Source organism: Raphanus sativus, chromosome 1, assembly GCF_000801105.2.
Source record: "Raphanus sativus cultivar WK10039 chromosome 1, ASM80110v3, whole genome shotgun sequence".
In the NCBI taxonomy this organism is placed as follows: domain Eukaryota; kingdom Viridiplantae; phylum Streptophyta; class Magnoliopsida; order Brassicales; family Brassicaceae; genus Raphanus; species Raphanus sativus.
Window position 1 is genome coordinate 25053074 of NC_079511.1, and position 12867 is coordinate 25065940.

The 12867-nt window shown below is 31.5% G+C and overlaps 3 protein-coding genes across 3 annotated transcripts; 2 read left to right on the forward strand and 1 right to left on the reverse strand.

Annotated features, from left to right (window-relative positions):
- Positions 1 to 618: 618 nt before the first annotated feature.
- LOC108857549 (lectin-like protein At1g53070) lies at positions 619 to 1726 on the forward strand. Its single transcript, XM_018631576.2, has one exon. The coding sequence runs from the start codon at positions 726 to 728 to the stop codon at positions 1548 to 1550; it is 825 nt and encodes a 274-aa protein (XP_018487078.2). The 5' UTR covers positions 619 to 725; the 3' UTR covers positions 1551 to 1726.
- Positions 1727 to 6754: 5028 nt separating this feature from the next.
- LOC108853930 (lectin-like protein At1g53070) lies at positions 6755 to 7802 on the forward strand. Its single transcript, XM_018627413.2, has one exon. The coding sequence runs from the start codon at positions 6843 to 6845 to the stop codon at positions 7671 to 7673; it is 831 nt and encodes a 276-aa protein (XP_018482915.2). The 5' UTR covers positions 6755 to 6842; the 3' UTR covers positions 7674 to 7802.
- Positions 7803 to 10603: 2801 nt separating this feature from the next.
- LOC108858807 (beta-glucuronosyltransferase GlcAT14B) lies at positions 10604 to 12477 on the reverse strand. Its single transcript, XM_018632677.2, is given in 6 exon segments — positions 10604 to 11106; positions 11276 to 11391; positions 11481 to 11556; positions 11640 to 12192; positions 12387 to 12428; positions 12430 to 12477. Coding segments are annotated over 6 exon segments (1338 nt in total).
- Between the last annotated feature and the right edge of the window lie 390 nt (positions 12478 to 12867).

Sequence of the window (12867 nt, forward strand, 5' to 3'; positions counted from 1 at the left end):
TTTACAGTGAAACCTTTATAAATTAATTTTTTTATTAATTTATAGAGATTATTAATTTATCGAGATATTAATTGAACCAAAAATTAAATTTTGGAACTATGAAATTATATTAATTTATAAAAATATTAATTTATAGATTATTAATTTAAAAAGATTATATCTTAGTTACTTTATTTTTAGTGCTATTTTCTGACAAAAACTAAAATGATTATTTGAGCGTCCGACATATTATGTTATTCTACAATAAATATAAAGTAATATATTGTAGATATTCTAACCATAACTGAAGGTAAAATAAATGGCATTAATAAAACGTGTTGCCTTTTAAAGTTAACCAAAACGAGAAAAGAATCATATGACAACAAATTAAAAGATTTTCATGTATCAGCATAATTTAATATTTTGAATAATTACATGGAGGTGGGGTGGAGGAGTGTACCAACTCACTGTAAACTAATCTGTTTCCTTCTTTTTTCTACCACTCATAAAGTTCCATGCGCAGCATAAAAAGAAGTCATTGTCTTGTGAACTTCGAAATCGTCTTTTGTCACCTAATGCCATTATAATTCAATTTCACTGTCCTTTCTTTTTCACCATTACCATTACTTTTCATTTTGAAAAATAAAAAGTCTTCTCGATATTTTCACTCTCACATAGTCGCATTATTACACCATCTTTATAAAGTTCACCATCTTCACTTCCCCAAAAGAAAAGGGAGAACAAAGATGACAATGCAAACACTCTGCGTCATCACTCTCTTCATAGCTATCTTCACCCCTCAAACCACTTATGCTTACAGATTGAAATTCAACCACTTCGGTAACGGCTCCGATCTCTTCTCGTTCCATGGAGACGCAGAGTATGGTCACGGCACCGACGGCACGACCCGGTCCGGTTCTCTCTCTTTGACCAAAGACAAAATTCCTTTCTCTCATGGTCGAGCCATTTTCATCAACCCAATCACCTTCAAGCCTCCCAACAACGCTTCTTCTGTTTACCCTTTCAAGACCTCTTTCACTTTCTCCATCACGCCTCACCGAACAAACCCTACTCCTGGTCACGGTCTCGCCTTCCTCGTCGTCCCAAGTAACCAACATGCCGGTTCCGGTTTAGGCTACCTAAGTCTCGTGAACCGAACCAGCAACGGTCATCCCAGTAACCATCTGTTTGCTGTTGAGTTCGACGTGTTTCAGGACAAGTCTTTTAAAGACATCAACGATAACCATGTCGGAATCGACATTAATTCGGTCGATTCGGTGAAGTCGGTTAAATCCGGTTATTGGGTTATGACAAGAAACGGTTGGTTGTTCAAGGACTTGAAGCTGAGCAGTGGAGATAAGTACACGGCTTGGGTCGAGTACAACAACAATTTAAAAGTAATCTCGGTTACCATCGGTCTCGCGCATTTGAAGAAACCGAACCGACCATTGATCGAGGAGAAATTCGACCTCTCTAATGTGCTGCTCGAGAATATGTACGCCGGTTTTACCGGTTCAATGGGCCGTGGTGTTGAGCGTCACGAGATCTGGGACTGGAGTTTTCAGAATTAGATAACAGTGTTTGTTCGATGTGAGATCGGTTTAAATCGGTTTTCCTTTGGTTTGTTTCTTTGTCTTGTTTTGATAGCTTCTGTTAGTGTCTCCCGCTAATAATTGAAGTGAATAAATGCCCAAGTTGTCGGTTTCCAAATTTCAAAGAATAATACTCCCTCCTTTCCTAAAAATAAGATTTTCTGGATTTTATTTTTGTTCCACAAAAAAAGATTTTCTATATTTTTAAGGTACTTTTATATACTTTTGAGATACTTTTGTATATTTTTGAGGATCATTAATTATGAATATTTGAATTGATTAAATTTTATTGGTTGATAGTTATTGGAAATTGTATAAAACATAAATAGTAAACTAAAGTTGACAAATATTTATTATAGTCTTAATAAACGTGAAAACTCTAGAAAATCTTATTTTCAGGAACGGAGGGAGTACAACATTCTACCTAATACCAAAGACTTAAAATACCAAAGACTTGAAATACCAAAATCAAAATTTGTACTTCTTTTTGAATATATACAAGAAGTAATACAACCAACATCGGTAGAACCTAAAAGAACGAACCCAATAAGAATCTATTAATAATAAACCGGGTTTACTCTTTAAATAGCTTATCGTTTGGTTTGCTTATGTTATGATAGCTTATGTTAGTATGGCTCTCGCTAATAGTTGAAGTGAATAAATGCTCAAGTTATCAAGTTTTCAGATTTCAAGATGCAACAGTCTTCTTCAATTCATTAGTTCATTCTATTTTTATCCCTCAGAATAGAATAACTCTATATTTTCTAATGATACTATATTTTAAAGAAAAAACTACAGCTTGATTTAATTTGTGTTCAATGTAAACTTATAAACCACTGATTTTATAAAAAAATCAATATATATTTTATTTTTGCAATTTACATATATAGTATAATATATTATTTATAATATAGATGTTTAATGATAATTTTTTGTTGTACATAATATTATATTAAAATTTATAACTTGATGCAATTTGATGTAATTGTACTATTCATATACTAATCTGTTGTTTTTTGGTTAATTTATTTTAAAATGAAACAACATACTAAATTTTTTAATTTGTTTGCATTAATTTTTCTATGAATTATTATTAATTTTATGATTTTTTTTCTTGAAAATTTAAATCTCGAAATTTTTATATTTTACTAAACTAAATAAGGTAACACTATATTTAAAAAAAATATATAATATATACTATATATTTAAGTTTTTGTTTTTATTTTCACCACAAAAAAACACATAACTATTATTATTAATTAATTTAAATCGATTTTAAATGAAGTGACAGAATCTATATATAATAAAAAAAAACTGAAGTGCTTAATTTATTGTAAATGCAATGAATAAATATGTCAATAAAATGAAATACTTAATTTGATATACATGTTCCCAAACAATTCTCAAATATGCTGTTATTCATATTTTCAAAATGTACCGAAAAATATTTGAATTTTAATAATATAGATAGAGAGATAAAAAAATAAAAAATAACTACTCAACTTATTGAGTAAACTTATTTTTTCACTCTATCATGGAACAAAAAATTGAATATTAATATAGGAAATTTACTTTTAACTCTAGTTTGAAATGAAATCAAAGTATATTTGGAAATGCTCTTAAACCAAAGACATTTGTTTTTGGAACATACCAAAGACTTTAAATACTTAAAAAAAAACAAATCAAATTTTAACTCCTTGTTGTACTGATATTAAGGACTTTAAGGTTAGATCATGGTATCATAATACAATCCCACATCGGTAGAACTTAAAAGAAAGAACGCAATAAGAATCTATCAATAATTCAAATAACTCAGTTACAAAAAAAAAAAAAAATAATTCAAATAACTAAGTTTTGTTCGATATGAATTACATCCCTTAAACAAAATCTATTAAATAAACTGAACTCGACCCAATTAATGTAGAATTGGTCAAAAGAATACATAACTTAAAAAAGGAATAGTCTGTTATAAAAAATTAACTATCTCAAAAAGAGGAGATTTACAGTAAACAGAAGTTGATAAAAAATTAAAACTTTCATGTTTTTTTTTTTTTGGTAAAATGTTAAAGTATTATACCAATTTTCGTTTTCGACAGATATTACAAGAGATGACGAGTAGCGGGAATTAAAACAACAACACCGGAACACACTACTAGCAACAACCAGGACCGGACCGAGCAACAACACAACACAAGCAGTAAAACAGAGTAATAATGAGACGATGTCGGACCAAATACACCGGGACCAGATGAGAAGACCGTTCAGTTGCCGCGAGCTACCGAGAGAAGGGCGCCCTCAAACCCTGATTGCAACGGTTCCTACAGCTTCCAATCGACAACCCAGAGCGAACCGAGCAAAGAAACCGAACACGAACCTAGAGCAGGCACGATAGAAGAGACCACCGGCGGTACGAGGAAGAGCCGAGGACCGACGATGCCGTCGTTCAGTAGTTTGCGCCGGAGATTACCGCCTCCTTTACATTCTACCGGGACCGTATACACCCATTTAACCACAACCCATATAGGGAAGATGGATCGGTAAACGGACAACTCCTCCGGAAGAGACAAAACCAATGCCAAACTCGAAGTTCGGTGCCTAACTATTACACCAAGATACAAACGAGCTGACGTCCACTGCCAATACACGGAGACCAAGTTGCTGAGATTATTTGAGAAGAGACATTGACGGAGCAGACCACATCGCCGTCACCACTTTGATTTGAGGGGTGAAGAGCCACACGACAGCCAAGACCAAGCTTGAGCACACCAGTAGAACCCAATCACCAACGCGACACCACAGGAGAGCTCGGGATGACGGACCGTCGCCACAGCCACCAGAGAACCCCACGCGCAAACCACCACCGGAGAACACAACAGTGGCTCCTCAAACAGAGAAGAGAGAAAGTCGAGATATCTTATACAGATGAATCCCAGATTTCCACCTCCATACGCAGCTCACCCACAACCGGACGCCATGCCGGAGAGACAAGACCGACGAGAAGGTAAACGGCGCAGCACACGCCTAAATCTCGGAGAGCTAAGCTAGGTCACGGGAAAAACGCAGGAGACTCCGATTCAGACATAAGAGCATCACGACGGTGGAAGAAGCCGTCCTCTAGCGACCCACACCGTCGAAACCCTCAGATCTAAGGCCAGAGTAACCAGATCTGTGACAGAGACGAAGCAACTCCCTCAACCGCAGACTTACGAAGATAACAGAGGAGAGAAGAGCAGAGCAAACGATGGAGAGCCAAAGGTCCGGCGGCCGCACGGTGGAGGCGGCGGCCGCCGGAAAACGAAGTTGGAAGTGAAACCCTAGTTTACAGAGGAGGGGATAGAAAGAGAGAAAGAGAAAGAAAGAAGAAAGAAATAAATAAAAACATTTCTAAAAACGTTTTAGTTTTAGTTTTTTTTTAAAGATAAACATGAAAGTTTTAATTTTTTTTTAATTAAAACTTTCATGTTTATCTTATTTTTGCTGAATTCTTAAACGTTTTATAAGTTTCTAATTTTTTCTCTTGTAATCAAACATTTGATCTTTCAATAAATATTTTTCAAATAATCCACTATCGAATTCATGTTTACTTATGGTATGTGCCTAATTCAAATAAAACAATTGGTGTCATATGTGGATAATTTAAAAACAACTTCTGTATTACATCTATGTGTCTGCCAATGCAAAGACACTATTCCAGTTTCTAATTTCTCAAATGTAGCAAAAAATCAATTATTCAAAAGAAAATAATTGTATACTGTTATATTCATATTTATTTATTGTTCTGCTTTAATTTAAATAGAGTGAAATTAGAGTAAAATTTATTTTAATTTTACTTTAAATAAAAGATAGAGTAATACATTAAAACTATTTTTTGAAAAAACTTTAACTGGACTCAATTTATACTATAAATTCTATTTTGTAATAAAGTTTATCTAATTATATATATTTTAATTTTAAATAAAATTAAAAATTGGAATTATTTTTAAAATAATCTTTTTATGCAATTCTCTATATTTACTCATTATTTTATTTTAGAGTAAAAGGTAAAATAGTTAAAGTAAAGAAGAGTAAAGTAGTTAAACTAAAATTTAATTCTATTTTTGTTCATCAAAAGGAGCAGAGAATATGTCCACATGAGTCATGACAATTAGAAGATCTCCATAATTTTAACTTTGATTCATTAGGTGGGGTGGATCATACCAACTCACTGTAAACTAATGTGTTTTTTCTCACTCCATCACTTATAAAATTCTATCTGCGGCATAAAAAGAACACATGTCTTGTGTACTTCGAAACAACTTTTGTCACCTAATGCCATTATTATTTAGTTTCATTGTCCTCTCATTTTTCGGGCTATCTCCAACAATGACACAAAAACACCAAAATCGACACCATTTCACCAAATTAGGTGTAATGTGAATATCGTTACATAAATTTGGTGTAACACTATTCACCACACTAAATCTTTAAAATATATATTTTATTTTGTTTTATTTAAAAATATAGTTTAATTATTGTTATTATTGTTTATTTCATATTTTTAACATAAATATACTCATTATTATTTTTAGTTATTTTTACATAACTAATTTTAATTACTAAATTATTATTATCATTATAATTTTTCTTTAAATTATATTTAATTAGTAGTGAACAATTATTATTTTTAAATTATTTTAAAGTTAGATTTAATTGTGAATACTTAAATTTTATGTAATACTACTAAATCTATCAAACACTAAAATAAAAATTTCATATTTTATTTTACAATATAATTAAACTTTTATTACAAACTAATACAAATTTTACTAAAATAAATATATTATTTTGTTATGTGCTTTTGATATTTAATATTTTGTATTTTTGTAATACAAATACATAAAATATAAATGTAAATAAATTTATAAAACATAAAACTATTAAAATTTAACAAAAATAATATCTAACTGTAATACAATAATTATTTATTAATTACAAAGAATAAAAATAAAAATATTTATTAAATTTGAAAATATCAAATAGTATATAATATTATTTTTGGTATAGAATTTGTGTTATAGTTGGAGATGACAAAAACTATTTGACATCAAAACATTAAATCTGTTGTTAAAATTACACCAAATATGTTGTTATGTTGGAGATGCCCTCACCATTTCCATTACTTTTCTTGTTGAACATTTCTCGATCTTGTCACCCTTACATTATTACAACAACTTCTATCTTATAAAGTCCATCATCTTGATTCTTGACTTCACTTCCCAAAAAGAAACAAAGATGACCATGCAAACACTCTGCTTCACCACTCTCTTCATAGCTATCTCCATCTCTTCACCCACTTCTGCTTACAGATTCAAATTCAACAACTTCGGTATTAATGGCTCTGATCTCTTCTCGTTCCATGGAGACGCAGAGTATGGTCCCAACCCCGACCACATGAGCCGGTCGGGTGCTCTCGGTTTGACCCAATTCAGAATTCCTTTCTCGCATGGTCGAGCCATTTTCATCAACCCAATCAACTTCAAGCCTCCCAAAAACGCTTCTTCTGTTTACCCTTTCAAGACCTCTTTCACTTTCTCCATCACTCCTCACAATACAAACCCTATTCCTGGTCACGGTCTCGCCTTCCTTGTCGTCCCAAGCAACCAAAACGACGCCGCTTCCGGTTTAGGCTACCTCAGTCTTGTCAACCGAACCAGTAACGGTAATCCAAGCAACCATCTCTTTGCGGTTGAGTTCGATGTTTTTCAGGACAAGTCTCTTCACGACATCAACGATAACCATGTCGGAATCGACATTAATTCGGTCCATTCCGTGAATTCGGTTAAATCCGGTTATTGGGTTATGACAAGAAACGGTTGGTTGTTCAAGGATTTGAAGCTGGCCAGTGGAGATAAATACACGGCTTGGATCGAGTACAACAACAATTACAAAGTCATCTCGGTTACGATCGGTCTGGCGCATTTGAAGAAACCGAACCGGCCTTTGATTGAAGCGAAATACGACCTCTCAAATGTCCTTCTGGAGAAAATGTATGCCGGTTTTTCCGGTTCAATGGGCCGTGGTGTCGAGACCCACGAGATCTGGGACTGGACTTTCCAGAATTAGAAAATCGGGTTTGTTTGATTTGAGATCGGTTTAAATCGGTTTTTATTTGGTTTGCGTTTGATTTGATAGCTTCTGTCAGTGTAGCTCCCGCTAATAATTGAAGTGAAATAAATGCTCAAGTTATCGGTTTTCAGATTTCAAGGAGGAATACAACCCTCCACCAAAGATTTAAAGTACCAAGAGAATAATCAAAATTTAATTTCTTGTTGCACTGATGTCAAGGTTCGATCATGTATTATACAACCCACATGTGTTCCAAAACAAAAACAAAGACAAAAAACGAAGCACATAGATATAAGTATAACCCAAAAGATGAAACATCTTCGATAGTTTACTATCATTTTCAAGGATTTTTAACACTAAAACCCCTTAACTAAATTTGTTTTTGGTAAAAACCCCCAAACTAAATATTTAACGAAATAGCCCCCAAACTAATTTTATTTAATGATTTAAACCTTTTCAGGTCATAATTACCAGTACTACTGGTAAATCTTTAGTTTAGGAATTTTTACATTAAGTAAACATAGTTGGGGGGTTTTATCATTAAAAAAAAATCTAAAATATAATAACATTATCTAAAATTAGTAACTATAATTTTCAAAATTAGCATTTTTAATTTATATAGATATGTGAGTCTGATTTTTTTAAATCAACACTGTACATTTATAAATAAAAAATGTAAAAATCCAAAAATAGGAAAAAAAATTATCTAAAGCTTTACCTGTAATAAAAATTATCTAAAAATTAAAAATGCAAAAGACAAGAAAATATACCAAAAATTATATATTATCTAGTAACTTTGATTTTCAAAATTAGCATTTTTAAAAATTTCTATAAATATATGACTCTGATTTCTTTTTTAAAAAAAATCAACATTATATATGTATAACTTTAATTATAGATTTTTTATTTATACATATATAATGTTATTTTAAAAAAATCAGACTCATATATTTATAGAAATTTTTAAAAATGCTAATTTTGAAAATTAAAGTAACTAGATAAGATATGATTTTTTTTTATTATATTTACTTGTCTTTTACATTTTTTTAATTTTTAGATAATTTGTTATACAGGTAAAGCTTTAGATATTTTATATATTTTTTTGGTTTTTACATTTTTAATTTATACATATATAATGATGACTTAAAAAATCAAACTTATATATCTGTATAAACATTTTTAAAATGCTAATTTTGAAAATGAAAGTTACTAATTTTTAGTAATGTTATTATATTTTGGATTTTTATTTTTATTTTATTTTTAATGGTAAAACCCCTCAACTATGTTTACTTATTGTAAAAAACCCCTAAACTAAAGATTTACTAGTAGTACTGGTAATTGTGACCTGAGAGGGTTTAAATCAATAAATAAAATTAGTTTGGGGGTTATTTCGTTAAATACTTAGTTTGGAGGTTTTTACCCAAAACAAACTTAGTTGAGGGGTTTCGGTGTTAAAAATCCTTAAATGGTTTACTCTATTACTTATAGTAAAATAGAGTAACACTACAATAAAATTAGAGTTTCGTCCAATAATATTATTCCATCCATTTCAAAATGATCTATGTTTAAAAAAAAATATTTCTAATGATCTGTATTTTATATTTTCAATGTAAATAATAATGACAAATTGCAAATCTCAAGAACATTAATTGTGTTTAATAAATTTTGATTGGTTAAAATTTATAGAAAATCGTAAAACACGATAACTAATACATTTATTATCAAAGTTTTACGTGTTTTCTTAATAAGTGTGAAAACTCTAAAATATACATTATTTTGAAAAGGATGTAGTATACTTTAAAGTAAAAATAGTGACAAAAAATAAATAAATATAGAGTAAACCTATTTTTTACTCTATTATAGAATAAAAAATAAAGCACTATTAAAGCACTTTAATTTAGAGTGGAGTTAAAAATGTCCCTAGACTATTTCCAACCCATCTTTATTTTCATCCATATATTTTTCTTTAAAATAGAGAAATTCTATTATAAAGATGGATTTGCTCTAATGTATGTCTATATAATAGAATTTTTCTATTTGTAGGAATATATATATATATAATTACTATTTTCATCTCTAAATATAGAAGTAAAAAATAAGATTTCTCTATACTCCAAAATAATACGCAAAACAAAAAAAAAATATTTTTGTTTTGTATTTGAATTTATTGATAAGAGTTTATGGCTTAGTACTATACGATTGAGTTAGGGTACATATTTAGGCTTCAATTGATAACTGTTGAATTGGATGAAAAATAAATAAAATAATGAATAGTCGAGGAAATGAAAAAGCCAAAAATATATGAATTTGTGTTCATAGAGAATGAATTTCTTCTTTACATTTTTTTTCATTCATAAGAAAATGAGAGAATAAAGTGGATCCCATAAATCTATAATTTGACAAAAATTTAACATGAATCTTCCAAAACTAGAGGAATGAAAAATTTACCATCATATTGTTTTCCAAAATTGCGTTTATCAATTGAAGCCTTAGAGTTTGAAGTAATTTAGTATTTTGAGGATTTTTCAAATTTTGTATTATTTTTTATCTTAACTTTTTTTGTGTGTAGAATCTAGGGATTTGTCTTTTTGTCTTTTTTTTTTAACTTTAGAAAATATGTTTTATATACAAGTTTAGATTTAGTTTTTTTTTAATTACAAGATATTAAAAATTTCTAAACACAATTTTAGGATAGAGAAAGTACTAAAAAAACGGAACATTGTTGCTATTATAGAATTCTGTATAGAACTATATATGATCTTTGTATTTGTATAGTGTACTTATTGTAATCCCTAATGAAACCACTAGGTCACTTGACAATTGACATACAAGTAATCTTTAATATATACCAAAAAATACAATTAATCTGTGTTGTGTATATATAGCCTTTAACTGCAAGATTCTCTCCAAGTTTTGATTTCTTGACTCTATTCACACTGATTTTCTCCCGATTTAGCGTCTGCAACTAACCTATCTACAAGTCCCTTGAGCCTCTCTGCCCCAAAACCAGGTCTGATCTTAGCCACGTCTTCCACAACCGAGCACTCAGGCTTCCCAACACACCACCCACCAGGAGTGAAACCATTCTGGTTAGTCCGCATGAGCAGTTCCTTATCGATCTTATCCAAAGCACTGTCGTCTCTACTGAACTTTCTAGCAAAGGGAGCACCGCTCGCAATCATTGGTCCAATGTCTGGTAAGGACAACAAGCGAGGATGCTGCCTCGGTGGTCTGTCCCATGCGATGTAGTGAAGATCATGGTTCACCGCGGTTTTGGAGAACTCAGGGGCGTTACATATGACTGTGTGGAAGTAACCTTCAGGAGAAGAAACAAAGTTTGTGTAGTACATGAGTAACGTTCTAGGTAAGTTGTCCCAACCCCAAATGATATACTCCACGAATGAACGCGAGAGAGCCATCCAAGCTGATCCTGAGAAGTAAAAAAAAACGACAAAAAGTTCCAACTTCACTAAAACAAGAACAGAGGTGTTGCTTATGCAACAAGTAATATGTTTCACTTCATTGCAACAAAAACAGAGTTATTTCTTATGCAACAAGTAATATGTTTTTAATTTTAGGGTCAAAAGAACAGAACTAACCAGTATGTAACTTAAACGCAGTTGGTAAACTTCGACCAGGTCTAACCCAAAGAATGTCTGATTTGTTTAGCATGTAGAGTCCAGGATCAACCATTAATGGCATAGCCTGTTTTTCACTTCACCATAAGACACCAAGAAACATCAGTTTCAGCTAATGCAAAAAAAAAATAAAAAAATTAGAGAAACTGAGAGAGAGAGAGCTCACTTTTTCCAACCTAAGTCACTTGTGTGGTCGATAAAGTTGAGGTTACGGCCCAAAGTTGAAAATGTATACAAAAAATCTTCAAAACATATAACATTGTTTAGTGGAACTAACAAGAAGAAGATCAAGAACAAAAGGAAAGATAGATGGAAGCTATCTTACCATCTTGAGTCACAAGGGGATAATCTGAAGCACTGAGATTAATAAACCAATCCCAATCAGGACTTCTCTTAAGAAGAATGGCACAAGCATGAAGAGTATTCGCCACCATTGTTGGTCCGGTATAAGTCACAAGATTAGCTTTGGTTATCATATAGACATTCCCAATCTTAGCATACATACAATCATTATTAATGCGAGAAGCTAGCTCTAGTCTCTCGTCAAAGGGTGACTCAAGATCCAAGTGAACAATGTATTGGTTTCTTGGATGGTATAATGCTCTAAGAGTTCTCCAAAGGCTTTCAAGATCTCCTTTACACCCGGAGACAAGGTAAGCGAAACGTGGGAGCTTGTCTTCTTCAACTTTGGGATCATTTGTTGCGAAATGTGGGATAGTCTCATTCATTGGTGGTCGAAGTGAAGTCATTAGACCCATGTTGAAAGAAGTTGCGATGAGGACAACGGAAACAAGAGATGTGATCACAAATGAGAATATCCATTTCTTCTCCATGTTTGCATGCCCCATTGATGAGGCCTTGTGACCATGAGACATAGACTGACACATCAACTTTTGCTTGAATCAAGAACCTCTTTAGCAAATCTTCTTCAATCTTGGTTTAGGCCAATAGCATCATAATCACTAACTCCTATCAAACAAATCAAGGTTTCATTACTATAAATTGAAAGAATATGATTTTGTCCTCTAAAACCGAGGAACTGAACAAAGATTGAAGGAAGAGAGATTGAAACCTGCTTTCTTGTTTCTTTTATCTGTGTTGGTGCAACTTCTATCGACAAAAGAGAAAAAGAAGAAAGGTTTTATATGTTTGGATAAAAACATAGTTCAAACACTCTCTTGCACTAAAAGTTATATAGAGGTATGATATAATCAATGGATGGTATAGTAGTGTCTATGTGGGAGTATAGAAGAATAAGCTTTTTTTATTAATTAAATTTAAATGTCTAAATTCAACATGTAGTCATTGGGTTATGCAATTGTAACAAACGCACAAGGAAATGTGATAACAACACTTCAACCACACTAGCAACAATACAATCCCTTTTTAAAATAGATTTGCTATAATAAATAAACTTTTCTATTACTCACCTTTTATTACATTTTAGGGAATTTTATTAATTATGTGTTTTGAGTTATAAATTTATCATTCAATTCTCATAACCGATTTGATTGAACGGTTAACGTATTTGATAAATGTGTAAAACAAACAAC